The sequence below is a fragment of the Mobula hypostoma genome, chromosome 17, assembly GCF_963921235.1.
Source record: "Mobula hypostoma chromosome 17, sMobHyp1.1, whole genome shotgun sequence".
Taxonomy (NCBI): Eukaryota; Metazoa; Chordata; class Chondrichthyes; order Myliobatiformes; family Myliobatidae; genus Mobula; species Mobula hypostoma.
This window is the reverse complement of record NC_086113.1, coordinates 12,739,260-12,763,986: the sequence shown is the minus strand read 5'-3', so window position 1 is coordinate 12,763,986 and position 24,727 is coordinate 12,739,260. Positions and strand designations below refer to the sequence as shown.

The 24,727-nt window shown below is 44.2% G+C and overlaps 1 protein-coding gene across 2 annotated transcripts in view; it reads left to right on the top strand.

The window, feature by feature from the left end:
* Nucleotides 1–24,727, top strand: part of LOC134357680 (dual 3',5'-cyclic-AMP and -GMP phosphodiesterase 11A-like) — a 251,408-nt gene that overhangs the window by 39,320 nt on the left and 187,361 nt on the right. For both annotated transcript variants that reach the window (XM_063069299.1, XM_063069298.1), the window contains exon 2: nucleotides 14,070–14,228. In XM_063069299.1, the coding sequence (XP_062925369.1) occupies nucleotides 14,070–14,228 (159 nt within the window). The remainder of the gene's footprint in view (nucleotides 1–14,069; nucleotides 14,229–24,727) is intronic.

Genomic DNA, 24,727 nt, shown 5'->3' with positions numbered 1-24,727 from the left:
CTAACCTCTCCCCCCAGCCCGGCAAACTCTCCCTCGCACAAAAACTAACAGATCATCCACCTGAACACGGCAGCTAAAACATCAAACCACTAAATCCCCAAGTTCCTCCCACACACAAAAAAACCACAGTGACTATAGTACCAAACACCCACCCCCTTCCTCACCCAATAAAAGTAACATATCATTCACCCACCAATCGGCAACAAGAAAGAAAGCACAGAAGAACTGATGGAGGCCAGTATAAACTATAGTCCACACCGATTATCACATATGTCTCGGAATTTCGATAACATCCTTTGTCAGCTTCGAGGAGAACAACAGCTTGAACTCAGTCCTTCTGTGGGGTCTTCATCCTCTAAGAAGTGGCCTCCCGATCTTCAGCCTGAGGCGGCCTCCCGTGGGGAGTGACCTCCGGCCCAATGTGAGTCCAATCCATCCAGTTAAATGAGATTCACAGTGCTTTCGTATAGAAGAATGGGGGGGGGGGCGATTTCTTGAAACCTATTGAATTTGGAAAGACCAAGATAGAGTGGATGTGGAGAGAATGTTTCCTGTAGGACTAGAGGGCACAGCCTCAGAATAGAAGGACATCCCTTTAGAATGGAGATGAGGGTGAATTTCTTTATTCAGACAGTGGTGAATCTGTGGAATTCATTGCCACATACAGCTGTGGAGACTAAGTCACTGGGTATATTTAAAGCAGAAGTTGCTAAGTTCTTGATTGATGAGACCGTGAAAGGCTACAGGGAGAAGGCAGGAGAACGGGATTGACAGAGATAATAATGGAATGGCAGAGCACATTCGATTGGCTGAACAGCCTCATTCTCCTCCTATGTCTTATGGTCTTAGAGTGACATACTTTCAGACCAAGATAGTCTTCAACTTGCAGGGGAACCTGGAGGTGACGGTGTTTCCACGAGCTTGTTGCCCTTTCTCTTCTCAGTGTTAGAGATGATATGTTTGGAAGGTGCTGTCGGAATAACCTGGGTAAGTAACTGCAGTACCTTTGTGGATAGCATATAGTGTGGACTGGTCGTGAAGAAAACTCATGTTTTTGGTGGTTGATGAATGATATGTCAGAGATTGGTTGCTTTATTCTGGATGGTGTCTAATGTCTGTGGTTTTGCTATTTGTAAACCATGTAATTCCAGGCACTTTAGTCCCTCTTGCAAATATACATGATGTAGAATCAATGTTCCCTCTAATTTTTTTTTTACAGCCGTGCAGACCAACTATTCCTCTGAGCCGGAAATTTTTACATGGCCTGAAAACTGTGTGGCATTTTAAATGTTCTTTTTTGTAATATGTATGCTATGAATATTTAGAATAAAAATGGAAAAATCTCATACTGCTAATTCTATTTATTAATTGAAGGCTATAATGAAATACAGTACAAGGAAAAAAAGTGTTTTAGGTTTTGAAAACTTTTTTTCTTCCACCTTTATTCTAGCTGTGCTGCAACATGTGCACAGGAGCGTCTCAGTTACTGCTTGGCCTCCACCCGTGCAGCTTAGAAGGAACAGTGTCTGCTGCATTATCTCCCGTCCTCTAGGAGTGGCTTCTCCACCACTACTAATGTTCCTCCAGGCTTCTGTTCTTCACCCACACAGCTTGGTCCATTCCCTGTGTAGCCAGCTCTTGGTTATGGAGTTTACAGTGTACTCTGTGACTCCTTCCCTCTTCACAATCGAGCTTATGATGTTGCTGTGTATCCCTTTTATGCAGAGTTACAAAACACACGTGGACTAAGATGTTAACTGTCCTGTGCTATCACCAGTGGGATCATCAGTTGATCTGCCACCTGTCTTCAGGAGTTTCGGCCCACCCATGATCAAGACTCCCTCGAGGTGGTGGGCCAGCAGTGCTAAAGCACCACCTCCCACTGGTGAGCTCAAAAACTTGGCATCTGCCTCTATCAGAGTTGTTGGTCACTTCCATCCAACAGTTAGTCTACTCTTCAGGTGTCTATGCAACTACTGAAGGGTCTGCAAGATATGTATACACTGTCTGACTATCTGCCCCCTGGACATACTTGGTCCACACCCATGCTGATCCTTTCTCTGCTGCCTCAGCTACAGCCCTGCTGGTTGACTTGATCTCTCTTCTAGTGAAGCCAAGGTCACGCAGCCACTTCTGGAGAGTGAACGCAATAAACCCACGGCAGCCCACTTCGAATGGATAGCATGAGACCTTACACCCTCTGTCTCTGCACTCTGATCTTAATTCTGCACACTTGGTTAACTTGCGTTCATGGGCTTCATCGATGTTGTCTTCCCAGGGGACTGTGAATTCACCAATAACCGCTTCACTACTGGTGTCAGACCATACGATTATATCTGGACGCAATGTGGTGAAAGCTATTTGCTCCGGGAAACTGCCTTTCCCGTCCAGGTCAGCCTTGACACACCAATCATTGGCTGAAGAAAGTATACTTGATCGTGAGAAACTTAAGTATTTCTGCACCACAGCAGTCAGCTTTGATTCTGAGGTCTCCCCCCACAAAAGCAACTGCTCTAGCCGTGTACTCTCTGGCTTCCTGACTAGTAGCTCCCATACTACCCAAGTGTTCTGCGCTAAATCTGTTGCTCACCTAATGGGTGTACACGCACCCACTGGCCATCCACCTTTTTGTAACTAGCAGCCCTCTCTCGACAAACCACCCGACCTGTCTGGTAGCCAGTCCCTTACACAAAACACAGAGACCACACACACAGGGGGCAGGAATGGGTGATTAATGTACCAGGTTTTCAAAGTTTTAGAAAAGATAGAGGTAAAAGGGGGGCAGGACTTGCACAACTATTCAGGGACAATATCACAGCTGCAATCAGGGTAGACATAATAGAGGGGTCAGACACTGAATCCATTTGGGTGAAACCCAGGAACAGGAAGGGTGCAATCATGCTAATGGGATTGTACTACAGAGCCCCTAATAGCCACCAGGACTTTGAGGAACAGATATGTAATCAGATTTAGGAAATGTGTTAAAATAGCAAGGTTGTTGTCACGGGGATTTCTACTTCCCTAAAATCAACTTGGGTCTTCTTAGTGCAAGTGGTTTAGATGGGACAGAATTTGTTAAATGTGTTCAGGAAGGTTTCTGAAGTCAATTATGTGGACGGTCCAGTAAGAGGAGGAACTGTACTGGACCTGGTGTTGGGTAATGAGCCTGGTCAGTTGATTGACCTCTCAGTGTGTGAACAGTTAGGGAACAGTGACCACCACTCCCTAACTTTCAGGATAGCCATAAATAAGGACAGGTATGGTCCTTGTGGGAAAGTTTTAAATTGGAGTTGGGAAAATGAGGCTTTTTCTCTGGCAAGTCCACATCGGATATGTGGAGGGTGTTTGAAGATCAATTGCACAGAGTACAGGAAAGGTATGTTCCTGTTAGAAGGAAGGATGGGGATGGAAAGATAAGAGAACATTGGGTGTCCAGAGTGGTGATGAATTTAGTTGAGAAGTAATAGGAAAAATATATAAAGCTTTGGAAATTAGGATCAAATGAAGCACATGAGTATAAAGAAGCCAGAAAAGAACTGAAAAAGGGAACTCGGAAAGCAAGAAGGGCCATCTAAAAACCTGGCAAGCAGGATTAAGGTGAACCCCAAGACATTCTGTACATACATCAAGAGCAAGAGGATAACTAGAGAGGGTGGGACCACTCAAGGATAAAGGGGAGAACATTTGCTTGGATGCAGAGAATGTGAGTGAGGTACTTAGTGAGTACTTTGCTTCAATATTTACCATGGAAGAGGATGCAGAGGACCAGGAGATCAGTGCTGAGTGTATAATTATGTTAGGGTCAAGGAGTAGGAAGTGTTGGGCCTCCTAATGAGTGGATAGAACCCCAGGGCTGATGCGATTTACCCCAGTTATTGAAGGAGGCAAGAGATGAAATTGCTGGGCCCTTGACCAACAGTTTCATGTCTCCTCTAGCCACAGGCAAGGTTTCGGGGGACTGGTGAGTGGCTAATGTTGTGCCCCTATTTAAGAAGGGAAGAGGGGAAGATCCTGGGAGCTATAGACCGGAGTCTCATGTCTGTTGTAGGGAAACGACTGGAGAAAATTCTTAGGGATAGAATATATGAGCATTTGGAAACCCATGGCCTAATTAGGAAGAGGTGACACGGATTTGTGCATGGCAGGTTGTGCCTTACCAACTTGATTGAGCTTTTTGACAAAGTGACAAGAGAACTTGATGAGGGTAGGGCAGTGGAGGTTGTCTATGTGGATTTTGGTAAGGAGTTTGACAAAGTCTCTCATGGGAAACCAATCCAGAAGATTAAGATGCACGGGGACTGCAGCAAATTGGCTGGTTGGATTCAGAACTGGCTTGCACATAGAAGGCAGAGGGTAGTGGTTGAAGGGACTTAATTGAGCTGGAGGTCTGTAATTAGTGGAGTTCAGTAGGGATCTGTGCTGGGTTCTCTGCTATTTGTAATGTATATAAATGATTTGGATGACAATGTAGATGGGTGGGTTAGTAAATTTGTGGACAACACCATGATTGTTGGAGTAGTGGACGGTGTGGGAGACTGGCAAAGGATACAGCATGATGTAGATCAGTTGCAGATATGGGCTGAGAAATGGCAGGTGGAGGCTCTTAACCCAGGAAATGTGAGGTGTTGCGCCTCGCTAAGGGAAATGCAAAGAGACAGTACAATATTAAGGGTGAGATCCTTAACAGTGATGCTGAGCAGAGAGTCTTGGGATCCAAGTTCATAGCTCATTGAAAGTAGCTATGGTGTTCTCTAAGGTAGTTAAGAAGGCTTATGGAATGCTTGCTTTTATTTGTTGAGGCATTGAGTTCAAAAGTCAGGAGGTTACGTTGCAACTTTATAAAACTCTGGTTAAGCAACACCTGGATAACTGTGTACAGTTCTGGTCACCCCACTATAGGAAGAATATTGAAGCTTCGGAGAGGGTGCAGAAGAGGTTTACCAGGATGCTTGCCTAGTTTAGAAGGCATGTGGCTCGTTAACCTTGTATTGTTTTCTCTGGAGCAGTGGAGGCTGAGGGGAGATCTGATACAGGTTTATAAGATAATGAGAGGCATAGGTAGAGTATCTGTTTCCCAGGGTTGATAGACGCATAGGTGTAAGGAAGATAGAAGGATATGGACATGGTGTAGGTAGGAGGGATTAGTGTTTGGGTGGTTTTGAGGTTGCTGTACTGTTTTATACACACACACACACACACACACACACACACACATACACACACCACTTTTATACCTACCAGTTCAGCTTTCCACCGTGTCCTTTGATACTTTGCAATCCTTTTGTCACTGATCTAAACGACAAGGTTGTGGTTCTCTTGGAGGTAGATTGATCTTGCAGTAGGTTAAAAGGTTGACACAACATCGTGGGCTGAAGGGCCTGTACTGTGCTGTACTGTTTTATGTTTTTTCTTGTTATAGACATTATTATGCTGTTCTACTTTGCATTTTTAAAAAATAATTGTAGAATACTTTTTTTTTTGGACCTTGTACATTTGTCCACATTGGAATGAATAATGACAGAACACTCCATAGTAAGGTTGTCAGCACTATTACAAGCTTCAACTTGCATTACCTTTCAATTGTTACCTTACAATTCGTGGTCACTTCTTTTCTGTGCAAGGCCATGATACAGACCATAAGAATCAGTGTAGATCTGCGACAGTTGTATAACACAACATCATGGCAATAAGTATTCATCCTTGCCATGCTTCCTTTTAGTAAATTCAGTTCACTCGTAGGAGCGACTTGTGAAAAGTCTGCTATGGTTGCAAGGTCACATGTGAATCACGAATAACAAAGAGAATTCAACAACTTCGTTTAACAATGCAGAATGAACCTGTAACTGCACCGGGTCTTAAATCATTTCCGTGTTTCTCATTCAGCCACTTTTCCCATCCACGAGTTGATTTCTATTTCTATGACAAAAAGCCCTTTGTCCTGTTCAGCTGATATATTTAGAAGTAGTGTTCTGAATCTGCTTTTTCTATTGCACTTACCATGTTATGTATCTTTGTATTACCTCCATAATTATCCCTTGGGTGTTGTTCCAGAGCAGTGTTCAGAATTGTTATTCTGCACTCAAATGATGTTATACTATCTATAGGACAATTTAAACCATGTCCCTGGTTAGACTTTGGATTGGTGTTTTAGCATTTGAACAAGCATAAGAAATGAACTAAAATTCCCTTAAATTGGTTCGCAAAAAGCAGTTAACATTCAGATTATCTGAGTGTTAAGTCAGTCAATTAGTTCAAGAGGGCTAATGGTAATTTATCCAAGAAGTCTGATACAAGTAATTCAGGAATTGAAGCAAGCCTTGATACACATGATACTCTTCCTTAAATTAAGCAAGGGGCTTGGGCACTCTTGATTTGAAAATTGTTATTGTACCAAAGTCAAGGTCAAAGACAAAGTAAATTTATTATCAAGGTATGTATATGTCACCGTATACTACCCTGAGATTCATTTTCTTGTTGCCACTTACAGGATAATAGAGGAATACAATAGAATTTATGAAGAATTGTGCATAAACGAAGACTGACCAATGTGCAAAATGAAAACAAATGAAATCATGCAAATAAAAACTAAATCATACTGAGAATATGAGTTGTAGAGACCTTGGAATAAGTCTGAATATTGTGGAATCAGCTCAGAGTTGAGGTGATTGAAGTTATCCGTGCTGGTTCAGATGCTTGATGGTTGAGGGGTAATAACTGTTCCTGAACCTGCTGATGTGAGACCTAAGTCTCCTTTACCTTCTTCCTGATGGAAGTAGCAAGAAGAGAGCATGGCCTGGATGGTGGGGGTCTAACAGATCTGTAAAATGATTCCTCAGTGCTAACACCTCAAGCGACCTGTCCTGGGACCAGCATATAAGTGCAATTACGAAGAAAACATGACAGCACCTCTATTTCCTTAGGAGTTTGTGGAGATGCGGCATGACATCTAAAACTTTGACAAACTTCTATAGGTGTGCAGTGGAGGGTATATTGATTGGCTGCATCATGGCCTGGTATGGAAACACCAATGCTCTTGAACAGAAAATCCTCCAAAAAGTAGGATCCTAGGTAAAGCCCTCCCACCATTGAGCACATCTACGTGAAACGCTATTGCAGGAAAGTAACATCCATCATCAGGGACCCCCACCACCTAGGACATTCTCTTCTCGCTGCTCTCATCAGGAAGAAGGTACAGGGGCCTCAGGACTCACACCACCAGGTTCAGGAACAGTTATTACTCCCCAACCATCAGGCTCTTGAACCTAAGGGGATAACTTCACTCAGCTTCACTTACCCCATCATATAAATGTTCCCACGACCTATGGACTCACTTTCAAGCACTCTTCACCTCATGTTCTCAATACTTACACAGTGCATTAAGGAAGTATAAGATAAAACTATAACAGTGTAACAGCTACAGAGAAACAATAAGGAGCAGGTAGACAATAAGGTGGAAGATCATAATGAGGTAGATTGTGAGGCTAAGAGTCATCTATCGTACTAGGGAAACATTCAGTGGTTTTATAACAGTGGGGTAGAAGCTATATTTGAGCCCTATGGTCAGTGTTTTCAGGCTTTTGTATCTTCTGCCTGATAGGAGAGGGTAGAAGAAGCGGTGAGATTTTTGACTATGTTGGCTGTTTTACTGAGGCAGTGGGAAATACAGAGTCAACAGAGGGGAGGCTGGTTTCATGTGATTAGTATGTGTGGCTTAGATATATTTATGGAAATTATTGTGTTAGGCTTAGGCCAAAATCGGAGGCATTTCTCTGGAAGTAAAGAAAAAATTAATTTAGGACCCTGATTTTAATTCCTGGCTGATTTTGAGTTTGTGAGTGACAGAGTTGGAAAAGTACCTGGTGTTTCAGTAATTTTGCCTGAACTTACTGAATGTCCAAGACTTTACATCCTACCAGCTGGCTTTCCGTCTGGAGGTGGGAGGAAGTGTTGCAATTTCATGAGACTTTGAAACAATTAATTCATCAGAATATCCTGGGCATCTTGTGTTTGGGTGGATGGGCCGTGTGGTGAAGGCAGCCTAAATTTAGTTCAAAAGCTGGACCAATGTTCTTGTTTCTTCTGACATGACAATGGAAAGACAAGCCGGATGGTGCAGTTTTGAATTTAAAAAAACACGTAATGAATGCATAGTAAATTAAAAGAGGATGGGACTAAACAGAGAATTGTTTCGGATGCTAACAAATGTACAGAGCTGATTTTTTTTCATGATTCCACAGTACCCTGATATAGCTTACTTACTTACTTACTGCCTGTTATACTGCTGGTGTTTAGGGCAGCAATGAAGGTCCTCCATCTCTGGTGGTGTTCAGGGCTTCCTTCATCGTGTCAGCAGCTTCTTGTTGGTTTTCACTACTGTCAGCAATGCAAGTCCTGGGTGAGGACTCAGGAACACCGTTACACTCAGATGGAGAAGGGTTCTTCGTTGCTGTTTCCGTAACAATTTTGTTTGACCGGTCAGTTTTGTTTGAGCCAAACCCCCAAACCTGGAAGACTGGTGGACCACTCTTAGCCTGACCCCTGCCCTTTGACCTGTTTGGCATGGGTCAAAGAGCCAAAGCATAAATCCTTCACTCCAGCCAACGTAGCTTTCTGGCTCGTTGAGGCATGCAAGCCTCCAAACGACAACAAGGTTGTGGTCCTCTTGGAAGTATATGTAGCATATTTTATCCTACTGTATATCAGAATCAGGTTTATTGTCAATCACATGTGAAATTTGTTGTTTTGTGACACAGTACGGTTAGTTAGTTCATTATGTGCCGTGTCATATGACGTGGGCGATCATGGTCTTTCTACGACCATGATTGTCCCTGGCAAATTTTTCAACAGAAGTGGTTCGTCCGGGCAGTGTCTTTACAAGATGGGTGACCCCAGCCATTATCGATACTCTTCAGAGATTGTCTGCCTGGTGTCAGTGATCGCATAACCAGGACTTGTGATATGCACTGGCTGCTTGTGCAATTATCCACCACCTGCTCCCATGGCTTCACGTGACCCTGACCGGGAGGTTAGGCGAGTGATACTCCTTGCAAAGCGGTATCCTGCAGGCTAGCAGAGGGAAGGAGTACCTTACACCTCCCTTGGTAAGAGATGGATCTTCACCCTGCCACCCAATGCAGTACAGTGCAATACATAACAACTACCATAAGTTACAATGAGAAATATATATTAAAGAATAAAAAATGCAGAAAGAGAGCAAAAGAATGAGGTAATGTTCATAGTTTCATGGATGATTTAGAAATTTGATGTGGAGGGGAAAGTATATGAAGGTATGGACCATCCTAGTTTGTTTTGATCTATATATAGAACTGTCTAGATTGTATTATTGTGTAAATAAGTGCATGCTCATTGTCTGCTTTATTTAACAGCCTAGCCCATATTAACCACATAATAAGATATTCCAACTTGCGTTATTCTGAATAAAACATACAGTAACCTGTAAGATCTAGTATATCATGCAAGTCAATTCAAGTAGTCCAATCTCACGTGTACTATCACCTCATATTACACACTCTAGCTATTAACCCCAAAAGATCAGTCTAATCTGTGTTATAAAACCATAAAACCACAAAATATAGAAGCAGAATTAGGCGATTTGGCCCGTCAAATCTGTTCCACCATTTCATCAAGGCTGATTTATTATCCCTCTCAACCCTATTCTCCTGCCTTCCCCCCCCACTCCCCCATAACCTTTGATGCCTTAACTAATCAGGAATCTTTATCATAGTCATAGTCATAGTCATACTTTATTGATCCCGAGGGAAATTGGTTTTCGTTACAGTTGCACCATAAATAATAAATAGTAATAGAACCATAAATAGTTAAATAGTAATATGTAAATTATGCCAGTAAATTATGAAATAAGTCCAGGACCAGCCTATTGGCTCAGGGTGTCTGACCCTCCAAGGGAGGAGTTGTAAAGTTTGATGGCCACAGGCAGGAATGACTTCCTATGACGCTCTGTGTTGCATCTCGGAGGAATGAGTCTCTGGCTGAATGTACTCCTGTGCCCACCCAGTACATTATGTAGTGGATGGGAGACATTGACCAAGATGGCATGCAACCTGGACAGCATCCTCTTTTCAGACACCAGTGAGAGAGTCCAGTTCCATCCCCACAACATCACTGGCCTTACGAATGATTTGTTGATTCTGTTGGTGTCTGCTACCCTCAGCCTGCTGCCCCAGCACACAACAGCAAACATGATAGCACTGGCCACCACAGACTCGGAGAACATCCTCAGCATCTTCTGGCAGATGTTAAAGGACCTCAGTCTCCTCAGGAAATAGAGACGGCTCTGTCCCTTCTTGTAGACAGCCTCAGTGTTCTTTGACCAGTCCAGTTTATTGTCAATTCATATCCCCAGGTATTTGTAATCCTCCACCACGTCCACACTGAGCCCCTGGATGGAAACAGGGGTCACCGGTACCTTAGCTCTCCTCAGGTCTACCACCAGCTCCTTAGTCTTTTTCACATTAAGCTGCAGATAATTCTGCTCACACCATGTGACAAAGTTTCCTACCGTAGCCCTGTACTCAGCCTCATCTCCCTTGCTGATGCATCCAACTATGGCAGAGTCATCCGAAAACTTCTGAAGATGACAAGACTCTGTGCAGTAGTTGAAGTCCGATGTGTAATTGGTGAAGAGAAAGGGAGACAAGACAATCCCCTGTGGAGCCCCAGTGCTGCTGATCACTCTGTCGGACACACAATGTTGCAAGCACACGCACTGAGGTATCAACCTCTGCTTTAAATATACCCAATGACGGCTTCCACAGGTGTCTGTGGAAATGAATTCCACAGATTCACCACCCTCAGGCTAAAGAAGTTCCTCCTCATCTCTGTTCTAACTGGATGTCCGTCTATTCTGAGGCTGTGCCCTCTAGTCCTAGACTCCTCCAATATAGGAAACAAACTCTCCACAGCCAGTCTATCTAGACATTTCAATATTCAAAAAGTTTCAATGAAGATCCCCCCATATTTTTCTAAAACCCTACTGAATACAGGCCCAGAGCCATCAAAACACTCCTTATACATTAATCCTTTCATTCTGTGTATTATTCTCATGAACCTCCGGACCCTCTGCAGCACAATATCATTGTATGAGGTACACCAAACAGTAAATCATACTGCAACTTGTGTTATAGACATTGAACAGTCTTCCCTGTGTTTTCTGAGATACCAATCCATATTATCTAATTACAACAGTTTTAATTCAACACTATATGTCTCAGTGGAATAATGAAAACAACTCTCCAATCTATTTGTATTTCAGTGTTTGTCAAATACAGATCTACTTTGTGTCTAAGTATAAAAGAAATATTTTCTTTTCCTTTATAAAGTACTCTGCAAACTAATTTCCTGTAAACGGGATGAAGTGCATTTTGAACTTGCCACGAACACTAAAACAATCAAGGAGAAATATAGAGCTGATGGTTTCTATACCAACTGTTACATCTTCAGTTTAATATGGAAGAAAGGAGATTGAAAATTTATTGTGATTAGTTTTGGGCCCCATATCTAAGAAATGGCATTGGAGCCGGTCTTACAGGTATCCGTTAGTCTCGTGAGACGATGGATTTGCGCCTTGGAAGATTTCCAGAGCGCAGGCCTGGGCAAGGTTATATGGAAGACCGGCAGTTGCCCATGCTGCAAGTCTCCCCTCTCCACGCCACCGATGTTGTCCAAGGGAAGGGCATTAGGACCGATACAGCTTGGCACCGGTGTCGTCGCAGAACAATGTGTGGTTAAGTGCCTTGCTCAAGGATACAACACGCTGTCTCAGCCAAGGCTCGAAATAGCGACCTTCAGATCACTAGACGAATGCCTTAACCACTTGGCCACGTGCCAACACAGTGGGTCTAGACATAGTTTAAATCAATGATCCCGGGAATCAAAGGTATGAGGAGCATTGGATGGGTCTGGGTCAGTACTCGCTAGAGTTTAGGAGAATCTCATTGAAACCTATCAGATATTGAAAGGCCTGGATGGAGTGGATGTGGAGAGGATGCCTCCTTTCATGGGAGGGTCTTGGACCAGAGGGCACAGCTTCAGTAGCATTCCAGGTTCTAAGGGACATCTGTCGAAGGCCGTGATGCAGAAGGGGTGATAGATAGGCTCTGTAAGGAGTCCAAGTTGCACACACAGAGTCCATTCCAGAAAGTTGCCTGCTGCACTGGAGTTTACCAGAGCCTCCTGTGTGCATAGAGCCATCGGGGTGTGGTGGAGGACAGAGAGAGTGAGTCAGGCTATTGTGCTGGAACGAGGGGCCAGTGGAACTTACCAGATAGAAGCCCCCTCGTCTCTACCTGGTGGTGCATTTTCCTGGATGCAGTGGGCATTTGATGGGTAGGTGATCTGTGGCTCTGCAGTAAGTGCACAAGTTATTTCTCCACTGACATTCTTGGTGGTGGCGGGGGGGTGTTTTTAAGGGAGCTCTCCCTAACTGCATAGGTTCAGGGGGCATTGATGATGAGGGTCCTGCAGACTGAAATGGATCTGCCTGATGATCTGCAGGGTCATTCCATAAGATACTTGTCAGTTCGAAGGGCCAGAATGCTGAGGCTTTTGAGATCAGTGGGCATCGCCCGTGTAGATAGTTCAAGAAGCCATGATAGCAATAGGGCAGCAGCATTTCTGCACTCCGCTGTGAGGGTCCTGAGTTCCACAGTGTAATCCTGCACTGAGAGTGAGCTTGATGCGCCGAAGTATCTGATCCACTCCTCCCTTCCGCCTCCCGGATGGTCGAAAACCTGACACCTCAGCGATATTTATTGCACCTGGTGGATTTATTGTCCCAGTTAATGACGGCTACAAGAAAGAGATGACCAAGCCAATCTTGGCTCGTGAGACGAACTGGGACAAGAAATTGCAGCATCGGGTTGGGGATCTGTCGAAACCTGTGGACACTGGAACCCAGGGCTCAGAGGGAGGGGGTTAATTGAGGCAGGGTTGCTGTATCGAGATGGAGAGTTGGTTGAGAGTGGCAAGTAGATGGTCAATGGTCTCCTGGTGCTTCTGGACCATGTACCCATGTTGACGGGCAACTTCCTTTAGGCGAGCATACTCTGCTGGGTTAACCAGTGTTTCACTCATCCTGTCAGAAAATGTAAAGGAGAAAGCTTGACCCAAACACAGAGCAGTGGAATCTATTTAGTGGTGAATGATAATTTTAATAATAGACTGCAAATTAATAAGCCATGAGGGACCACAAAACAAGAGAGAACAGATACTAAACACAACAAGCCAAGGTAACTGAAGGTGAGGAACAACTGGTTGAAGCTGCCTGGTTCGTATGAGTAAGCGACGATTGTGGATAACAGCTGGGTTTAAATAGGTGATGAATTGGAAATGAGTGGCAGGTAATTCCTGTTAGTTGGGTGGAGACTGGGACGTGCCTGCCTCTGCAGGCCTGAAAGATGTTTCCTGTAGTGGAGGAGTCTAGGACCAGAAGGGTCAGCCTCAGAACACAAGGACACCCCTTTAGAACAGAGATAAGGAGGAATTTCTTTAGCTAGTGGGTGCTGAATCTGTGGAATTCATTGCCACAGATGGCAGTGGAGCCAAGTCATTGGGAGTATTTAAAGTGGAAGTTGATAGGTTTTTGCTTAGTAAGGACGCAAAAGATTATGGGGAGAAAGGAAGAGAATGGTGTTGAGAGGGAAATCAGCGTTAATCAAATGGTGGAGCAGGTTCAATGGATTGATTGGCCTAATTCTGCTTCCATTTTTATTAGATTTCTTATCCCATTTTAAACTGTGTGTAAAATTTGGATGAATCATTGTAATTGGTGAAAGAAGCAGGCAACTTGTGTATCAATGGATTCAGTCTAGAGTTGGGTAGATAGATAGATACTGTAGATACTTTATTAATCCCAAAAGAAATTACAGTGTCACAGTAGCATTACAAGTGCACAGATATACAAATATTAGAAGTAAGAAAAAACATTAAGAGACTATTGTGTCAAAAGCATTAACTGCTGTTACTATATAAAACTTTTCGCTCTTGCTTCATATATCTGAAAATATTCAATGTTTTTTTATTTTCTAAAGGATCACCGGTTTAACGATGAAATCGACAAGCTGGCAGGTTATAAGACGAAGTCCATTCTGTGCATGCCAGTTCAGAATTGTGACGGAGAGATCATCGGAGTGGCACAAGCTATCAACAAAAATCCCGCTGGAGTTCCCTTCACCGAAGACGATGAAAAGGTAAGAGTCTCGCACCAGTGTGGGCATTCCTCATTGATAGTACCTTGTCATCAGTGTTACGTTTTGTAGCTTCAACAAGTCGGTTCCTGTCTCGGGTTCGCTTTTAAAATACTTCGATGCCACTGTTCCCTTTTGTAACCTCAAAACATTAAACCAATTCAGAGGAAAGCAAGACAATTGAGAGATGTGAGTCTTAGTTTGTGATTTTACTTTAAGTGAGGCATACATGTGTCACGTGCTCGCTTGACAATGCATGAAATTCATGTATTTTTATATTTTACCCCTTGTGAATTATTTAAATGACAATGGTTAATCAAACAATATATTTACAATACTACTGAAATATTAAATGCACAACAACAGGTTATATTATCTTACAGAAGTATCCAAAATATTAGCATATGCAGGTATATCTTCATTCGTGTCTAGTTTAGTATACTATATTGTTTGTTGCGTAGTTTATTTGGATACCAGTATCCTTTGATTTGTGTAATCTAGTGGGCACTCTAGTTTAGCATCTAGTGTAATGCTTTCAAATGCCAGTGATCGAGGTTCAATTCCCACTGCTGTCTGTAAGGAGTCTGTATGTTCTACCCGCGACCGTCTGGGTTTCCTCCCACATTCCAAAGATGTTTATGTTAGTAGTAAGTCGTGGGCATGCCACGTTGGGAGCATGTTGACACTTGTGGGCTGCCACCAGCACACCCTCACCTTGTGTTGGTCATTAACACAATCGATGCATTTCATTGTAGGTTTACTGAACTTGTGACAAATAAAGCTGATCTTTATCTTTTATCCTTTGATTTGTAGAATATAATTTTAAGGAAAATATATGAGTTGATATATTTTATGTGATACACCATTTTGAATTGCTTTACCTGGAGTGTAATGATATTATATTATTCTTATAGGAACTTTTATGGTAGTGTTTTGAGTGACAGGGCTCCTGGATTATGTATGACCAGACTAATGGAAATCTGACTTTACACAAATTCTCCCAAACATTTTTAAAGCTTTTTTTCAAGCCAGTGATACCACAAATAAAACATTTCATGCTGTTCATTTATAATTGTATGGAGTACATATTCCATCAGATTAATTGTGGATACCTTTAGGGTGATTTTGTTTTAATGAAATGAAAGAATGATAGCAAGTGTTTGTAGAATGATATGACAAGGGTTACTATAAAAAATGGAAGTTTCAGACAATGAGAAATTTGTTTGCAGTCAACTCTCAGGAACAGAACCCTTGTGTAACCCAGGGAGCACCTGTATCATATTCTGCAGATGCTGGAAATCCAAAGCAATGCACACAAAATGCTGGAGGAACTCAGCAGGTCAGGCAGCATCTATGGAAATGAATAAACAGTCAATGTTTTGGGCCGAGACTCTCCGTCAGGACTGGAATGGAAAGGGGAAGATGCCAGAATAAAAAGGCAGGGAGAGGGGAAGGAGGGTAACTAGAAGGTGATAGGTGAAGCCAGGCGGGTGGGAAAGATAAAGGGCTGGAGGAGAAGGGATCTGATAGGAGAAAGGGAGGGAGAAGGGGACTCAGGGGGAGGTGATAGACTGGTGAGAAGAGGCAAGAGGCCAGATTAGGGAGTAGAAGGAGGGGGAGGGAATTTTTTTTTACTGGAATGAGAAATCGATGTTCATGCCATCAGGTTGGAGGCTACTCAGATGGAATATAAAGTGTTGCTCCTCCGTCCTGTGGGTGGCGCCATCTTGGCACAAGAGGAAGCCATAGACGGACATGCTTGTATCAGTATGGAGTGTGAAGATCCGCGAATTTTCCAGTTTGGGTCAGAATCAGGATTAGGTTTATTGTTACTGACATATGTTGTTTTGTGACAGCAACACATAAATATACTGTAAACTACAATATTAATATACTGTATATAAATAAATAGTGCAAAAACAGGAGTAAAAATAGTGAGGTAGTGTCCATGGGTTCATTTTCCATTCAAAAATCAGATTGTGGAGAGGAATAGGCTGTTCCTAAAATGTTGAGTATATGTCTTCACTCTTCTGTACCTCCCCTCTAATGTTACTGATCAAATGAGGGCATATCCTGGATGGTAAGGGCCGTTAATGATGGATGCTATCTTTTTGAGGCCTCACCTTTTGAAGACGTTCTTGATGGTGAGGAGACTAGTTTCCATGATAGAAATGGCTGAGTTTACAACCCTTCGCTGCTTGATCCTGTGTGGTGGTGATGCAACCATGATACACCTGTAGACATGTGCGAGAGTCTTTGATGATATACCGAGTCCCCTCAAACTCCTAATGATCCAGTGTGAGTGTGCTGCAGAGTGGCCTGGGAATTAGGATGGCACTCAGCTATTTGGGCTTAGTTTTTCCCTAACCATTTCTTCAGTGCTTGTAAAGGGTGGACCCACCAGCGCCTTGCATGTGGGCCAGAGTCCAGATTCATGAAGGTAGATGCAATTCTACCAGTATTGGTCCTGATGATGTCCTGATAAAGGGTCTTAGCCCAAAATGTTGGCAATTTATTCCCCTCCATAGATGCTGCCTGACCTGCTGAGTTCCTCCAGCATTTTGTGTGTGTTACTCTGATACTTGTTGTACGTTGTACTGTTCATCTGGTACCCGCTCTGCTGAATTGTTTAGTATTGATGGATGCAGAATCTGTAGAGTCTCTTACCATTTGTTTTACCAATATTGTCCAGTTCCCTTAAATAAAAAGCCCAATCAAAAATTGAGATTGTTTTTCTGAGGAGGGGGAGGTTGGTATCCATTACGTGGATACCCTCTGTCAGTATTGTTGCTCTTTCTGGACGATCTACGAGTGGAACTAGCCACTAGCCACACTAATTATGTAAATGAACCAATTGCCCCTCAAAAGTTTGCTGGCAAATATTTGAAGTCGCTCCAGTCGTACCATGACTCTTTGGATGGATATGCAGCCTCTGGATTATGACCCTTGTGGGTTGTGCTTTCCTGTTCTTACTAGAAATGCTAAGACCATAAGACATCAGAACAGAATTAAGTCATTCGGCCCACTGATGTGCCCTAACAATTTAAAAATATCTTATTTATTATCTCTCTCAATCCCATGATGAATTCCACAGATTCACCACGCTCTGCCTAAAGAAATTTCTCCTCAAGGGTTGTCCTTTTATTCTGGGGCTGTGCCCTCTGGTCCTAGACCCCCCCCCCACTTAGACCCCCAAACATCCTCTCCATGTCCACTCTATCTAGGCTCTTCAATATATGATAGATTGCAGCCATCAAACGCTCCTCATATGTAATCCTTTCACTCCTGAACCTCCTCTGGACACTTCCCAATGTCAGTGCATCCTTTCTCAGATACGGGGCCCAAAACTGCTCACAATACTCCAAAGGCAGCCTGACCAATGCCTCATAAAACCTCAGCATTACATTCTAGCTTTTATTTTCAAGTCTAAACGCAAAGGCTCTTCTTTGAAGGGAGTTTTACTCAAGTTGCAATTGCCATGTGTACCTCAGTGAATTTACGATGCAGCTGCAGAAAGTTATGGGAAGGCTGCACCTTTAAAAAATTTGCTCGATAAATTACAAACATGAGAAGGTCTGCAGATGCTGAAAACCCAAAGCAAAACATACAAAATTCTGGAGGATCACAGCAAGTCAAGCAGCATCTATGAAAACAGTAAACAGTTGACATTTCGGGCCGACACACTTCTTCAGGTTTGAGAAGGAAGGGGGAAGATGCCTGAATAAAAAAGTGGTGGGGGGAGAGGGGAAAGAGGCTAGTTAGAAGGTGATGGGTGAAGCCAAGTGGGTGGGAAAGGTCAAGGGCTGGAGGAGGAAGGATGTGATAGGAGAGGAGAGTGGACAACTGGAGAAAGGGAAGGAGGATGTGACCCAAGGGAAGTAATAGGTAGGTTAGAAGAAGAGAAGGATCAGGGTGGGGAATAGAGGAAGGGGAATTTGTTTTCCAGAAGGAGATAGTGATATTCATACAATCAGGTTGGAGGCTACCCAGATGGAATATAAGGTGTTGCTCCTCCACCCTGAAGGTGGCCTCATCTTGGCACAAGAGGAGGCCATGGATTGACACGTCAGAACGGGAATGGAAATTGGAAGTAAAATGTTCGGCCACCCGGAAGTCCCACTTGTGGCGGAAGGTGCAGAGGTGCTCGGTGAAGTGGTCCCCCAATTTATGATGGGTTTCACTAATGTAGAGGAGGTCGCATCGGGAGCACCGGACACAATGGACGGTCCCAGCAGATTCACAGAGATGTGTTGCCTCACCTGGCAGGACTGCTTGGGGCCCTGAATGGAGGTGAGGGAGGATCTGTATGGACATGTGTAGCCCCTAGGCAGTTTGCAGGGTTCAGTGCTGGGAGGGAGACTAGTGTTGGAGGGACAAATGGACAAGGGAATCGTGGAGGGAGCGATCCCTGCGGAAAGCGGAGGGAGCATGGGAAGTAAAGATATGTTTAGTGTTGGGATCCCATTGGAGATGGTATAAATTTGTGCATACCTTTTGTATGACAGGTCTCTGCATGCTCACAAAATTGATTTTTGATAGCAGGTTATAATGTGCTTTTACACATGGTGGTATTCTTTAGCACAGTTCTGTTGTGCACACATAACTAATGCTGATCCTTATTCTGGCCTCTTCCCTCTACTGTTCAGTCCTGAAGAAGGGTCTTGGTCCGAAATGTTGACTGTTTCTTCATTTCCGTCGATGCTGCCTGACCTGCTGAATTCCTCTAGCATTTTGAGCAACACACATAAAAGTTGCTGGTGAACGCAGCAGGCCAGGCAGCATCTCTCTCTAGGAAGAGGTGCAGTCGACGTTTCAGGCCGAGACCCTTCGTCAGGACTAACTGAAGGAAGAGTGAGTAAGGGATTTGAAAGTTGGAGGGGGAGGGGGAGATCCAAAATGATAGGAGAAGACAGGAGGGGGAGGGATGGAGCCAAGAGCTGGACAGGTGATAGGCAAAAGGGATACGGGAGGATCATGGGACAGGAGGTCCGGGAAGAAAGACAAGGGGGGGGGACCCAGAGGATGGGCAAGAGGTATATTCAGAGGGACAGAGGGAGAAAAAGGAGAGTGAGAGAAAGAATGTGTGTTTAAAAATAAGTAACAGATGGGGTACGAGGGGGAGGTGGGGCATTAGCAGAAGTCGATGTTCATGCCATCAGATTGGAGGCTACCCAGACGGAATATAAGGTGTTGTTCCTCCAACCTGAGTGTGGCTTCATCTTTACAGTAGAGGAGGCCGTGGATAGACATGTCAGAATGGGAATTGGATGTGGAATTAAAATGTGTGGCCACTGGGAGATCCTGCTTTCTCTGGCGGACAGAGCCACACTCAGGTTGGAGGAACAACACCTTATATTCCGTCTGGGTAGCCTCCAACTTGATGGCATGAACATCGACTTCTCTAACTTCTGCTAATGCCCCACCTCCCCCTCGTACCCATCTGTTACTTATTTTTATACACACATTCTTTCTCTCACTCTCCTTTTTCTCCCTCAGTCCCTCTGAATATACCCCTTGCCCATCCTCTGGGTCCCCCCCCCTTGTCTTTCTTTCTTCCCGGACCTCCTGTCCCACGATCCTCTCGTATCCCTTTTGCCTATCACCTGTCCAGCTCTTGGCTCCATCCCTCCCCCTCCTGTCTTCTCCTATCATTTTGGATCTCCCCCTCCCCCTCCAGCTTTCAAATCCCTTACTAACTCTTCCTTCAGTTAGTCCTGACGAAGGGTCTCGGCCTGAAACGTTGACTGCACCTCTTCCTAGAGATGCTGCCTGGCCTGCTGCGTTCACCAGCAACTTTTATGTGTGTTGCTTGAATTTCCAGCATCTGCAGAATTCCTGTTGTTTGCGCCTCTAGCATTTTGTGTGTGTTGCTCTGGTACACATTATACATGGCACCTGCTCTGCTGAATTGTTTAGTACTAATGGGGACAGCACACAATGTGGGACATGTAGAGGATACCAGGTCAGAAGAGCTGGAAGCAGATCCCACACCTGCAATATTTAACACATACTGTAAATTAATAAGTTGGTTTATAATTGTCACATGTATGGAAATACAGTGAAAAACCTTGTTTTACATGTCTCCTCGTAAACTCCAGTGGCAGAATGGGAACTTGCTGCAGTCATTGACAGGTTAACTCCTTTTGGTGGAGTGTGAGACATCGGACACTACTGAAAGAGCATGATCGCACCTTTTGTACCCCTCCACTGCAGAGAGTGCAGAGCAATGACCCCCACGGTACCATAGTGGTTCGCACGACGCTGTTACAGCTGGGGACGTAGGAGTTCAGAGTTCAATTGCCATATCACCTGTAAGGAGTCCGTGCATCCTCCCTGTGGAATGCGTGGGTTTTCCCTGGGTTCTCTGCTTTCTTCCTACTGCCCAAAGATGACTGTACCTCTTCCTAGAGATGCTGCCTGGCCTGCTGCGTTCACCAGCAACTTTGATGTGTGTTGCAAAGACGTACTAGTTAGGAAAATTGGTCATTGTGAATTGTCCCGTGATTAGGCTACAGTTAAATAGGGGGTGTGGTTCAAAGGACCGGAAGGATGTATTCTGCCCTGTATCTCTATATTTATAGAAAATATAAATGGGGAATGGATCAGGACCTGATCTTGCGAGTGGAGGTGAGGTATCTCAGAGAGGATAGAGAGCTGGTGCTTGGAGATCAACAACTTGATGGAGGTCTGGGGTCAGTGCTGTATGTCCAACTGGGGTTTAAAAATTCAGTTGGAAGAAGGTAGGGAGGGTGAGGGATTGCATCTTTGATGAGGCTTGTCCCACGTTCGACCCTGCAGTTTTCCGAAGCTTCATTGTTGGCTGTTCACACGTTACAGGATGTTGGTGTACAGACCTGGAGGAACAGGACTTTCAATTTGATATTTTTCTCCTATATTATTCACTACCGCGATGGTTATTAATGCATTAATTTGTAGCTTTTAATTTTTGTTATGAGAAGTTCAGCTGCTTCATTTATTAAAGAGATGTCTGATTGATTCCAGAACTGTTTAAGCTAGGCATGGATGAATTTATGATTTCTTTGACTTAGAGCAAATCACACCATTGATTGTTATGACTCAGTAGAGCTCGAGTCACACAGTCATAGAGCACTACAGCACAATAACTGGCCCATTGGCCCATTTAGTCCATACTGTCATTCTGCCTAGACCCATCAACCCGTACCTGGACCGTAGCCCTCAATACCCCTCACGTCCATGTACTTACCCAAATTTTTCTTAACTGTTGCAATCAAATTGAGGATCTGAAGATATTGATAATATAAAATGTGCCTTGGTATTTCCCAATGTTGATGTTTGGTGCTTCCTTTCAATCTCCGTATTCCACTCTGAAACCCGTCAGAGTATATATTAAAAAAGTTATTTTTATTTGGAATTACAACATAGTAACAGACCCTTCTGGCCCAACAAGCACACACGGCTCAGTTACACCCATGTGACAAATTAACCTGAAACCTGAAATTGGGAGGAAACTGGATCACGTGGAGGAAACCTACGTAGTCATGGGGAAAATGTACCAGTTCCTTATAGACAGTGGCAGGAACTTAACTCTGGTCACTGGCACTGTAATAGCGTTACGCTAACTGACCCAGCTTTCCCATGCCCTCTCATTGGCTCGTATGACACCTAGCTCATTAGCCAGTGCTGCTAACAGCAACTGGACTCAGTGGTGAGAGGGCCACCTCTCTTAAACAATATACATCTTGGGTCAGTATGACTTGGGTCCAACCAAACAGGACAGTTGGGATGTTTCGATTAACGGAAGCCCAATTTGAGCAAGTGCTGTGTAAATACTTTTTTCTAGCCCTTAAGTCCGAGTGGAGTCATCAGGAAGCCATCATGATGGCGTTTTTTTTAGCAGGTTTTCTTATTTTGATGATGCCGAGTTGCTAGGTCGACGCTCAACCCAGCACAGATGGAAAGCGTGCCAGGGAGCCAGCTGGATTCAAACTTGGGAGCCTTCGCTCCGAAGTCCGGCGCTGATGCCACTACGCCACCAGCCAGCACACGTGTAAATACTGCCCAAAGACAATTATCCGTCGGCAAGATTGTACACCGCATACAATCATAAAGAAAGTGTGTTTACTAACTTCACCTTCATCAACTAGTTATTAAGAGGAAAAGAAAAATATAAAAGAGCCGTTACAATTAAACCAGTCCAAACATGCACATTGTTGGAGCTTATATCTTCCAAAAGCCACTCACTGCACTGAATTTGCATCACCAATCACCAGTAGAACTTCTCATCTTGGACTCCTTTGACTTGCGAAGCACTCCTTGCAATCGGATCTTCCCGTCATCTCTCCCGACATTCTCCTCTCTCCATCTCCCACCAAAAAGACCATAAACCCCACCGGTGTCAGTCACAAATCCCTCTCTGCCTGGCTTTCTCAAGAACCTTCTCCCAATTCCACCATCTTGACTGGCTGACACAATTCCTAAGATAAATATCACTTATCTTTAACCGAAACCCAAACACTACAGGCAGGACACACAACTTTTACACCTGCAGCAAATGACCTGTGGCATCTATTGTCACTGAGATCAGGATGTAAGTCAGTGGATTGTTGTCAGTCCTCACCTTGAACTTGGCACTATATATATAGTCACTTAACTTATTCACCACGGCCTGTTTCAATGCTGGAACTCCAATTTGTGCGTAGGTTAGTTTCGTTCGGAGGGTGACAGGCTCCAGATGATGAAGGCAACAGGTCTCAACCCTTTGCTCTGGTCCTGATTTAGAACACCCCCTAATCCCTCACAGCTGGCTTCAGTATGCAGTACATACAGCAACAAGTGCTTTATTCGGCAACTCTTACAGCAGCTGAAATGCCTCTTCACATTTTGCATCCCATCTTTCTCTGAAAGGCTCCGAAGGGCTAAGATAAACTTTACCTTCTTCTCCTTTTGTTCTCCTCCCTTTTTTCCCCAGGGGAGGGTAACCACAGAGAAGCTGATTCAAAGGGTGGCTTACTTTGGCGTAGACCTTCACAGATAGTACCGACAGAATTCAGAGCACACACATTCTTGGGCCTTGGCCATGCGGTCACCGTCTCTATCTTGGACGGATCTGTAGCTACTCTAATCTTGTGAGACCATGTGCCCAACATACTTGATTGGCATCTTACAGAACTGGCACTTGTCCAGTGACAGTTCTAAGCCTTCAGCTTTCAGGTGACCCAGCACCTTCAGTAGCCTCGTCTCATGCTCCTCCAGTGTGGACACAAACGTTATAAGATCATCATACAAGTACCTCAAGCAAGTTCATCTCCCCAACAGTCTTCTCCATGACATGTTGGAAAGTGGCTGGTACTCCTGATCTGCCCTGGGGCATTCTTTCAAACTGGAAGAATCCAAGTGGACATATAAATGCCGGATTCTCTTTGTCAGCTTCAGTCTTGGGTATCTGATAATACCCGCTCCTTAAGTCCAGCACACTGAACCATTTTGCTCCACTCAGGCAGGCCAGAGTATCCTCGATCCTTGGAAGAGTACATTGGGCAGGGACTGTATGTCGGTTCAGTGTCCGATAGACAATACATATTCGTACCTTCCCATTCTTCTTCCTCACCTCCACTATGAATGACGCATAGGGACTCCTTGACTCAGTAATATTTCCAGCTTCCTTCAGTTTCAGCAGATGCTGCCGAACATCTTCTACCTCCGTTGGTGCTAACCGTTGAGACCTTTCTCTGAAAGCGGTGTTCACTGTCACTCGAATAGTGGGCAAGTACTCTTGGAGTAACCCACTTCAAACTCATCAGTAGAAAAGGCATCTTCAAACTTCAGCAGTTTCTCTGTTAGTCTCCTTTCGCAACCCTCGGGTGCCGGGGAGTCACCGAAGTTGAATGACTTTGCTGTTAACTTTCCCGATCCAGGAGGTTGCCTCTCTCACCGGAAAACTGGATATTATGGTCACCGGGAAAAGATGTGCCATTGGCGTCCCACGTCTGAGTTTCTTGACTTCCTTTTCTGTTTAGATAACTATTGAGTCACTTTCTGAAGGTTTTCTTGTCCTTTGCCTTGCTTGAGATGCCCACCTTCACCACAGTTGTAACATAAAATACCAGCTGCTGTTGTCAAGTGACCCCAGTTAATAGCAGCCCTCTCACTGTATCTCCTCACCTACCCATCGCCTTCTTCTGGTGCTCCTTCCCCCTTTACTTTCTTCCACAGCTTTCTGTCCTCTCCGCTCAGATACCCCTCTCCAGCCCTGTATCTCTGTCACCAATCAACTTCCCAGCTCCTTACTTCACCCCCCCCCCGTTTCACCTATCACTTGTTGTTTCTCCCTCCCTTCATCCCACATCTTAAATCTACTCCTCATCTTTCTCCAGTCCTGCTGAAGGGTCTCAGCCTGAAACGTTGACTGTGTTCTTTTCCGTAGACGCTGCCTGACCTGCTGAGTTCCTCCAGCATTTTTTCTCTGTTGCTTGGATTTCCAGCATCTGCAGATTTTCTCTTGCTTATGATCTAATCAGCCA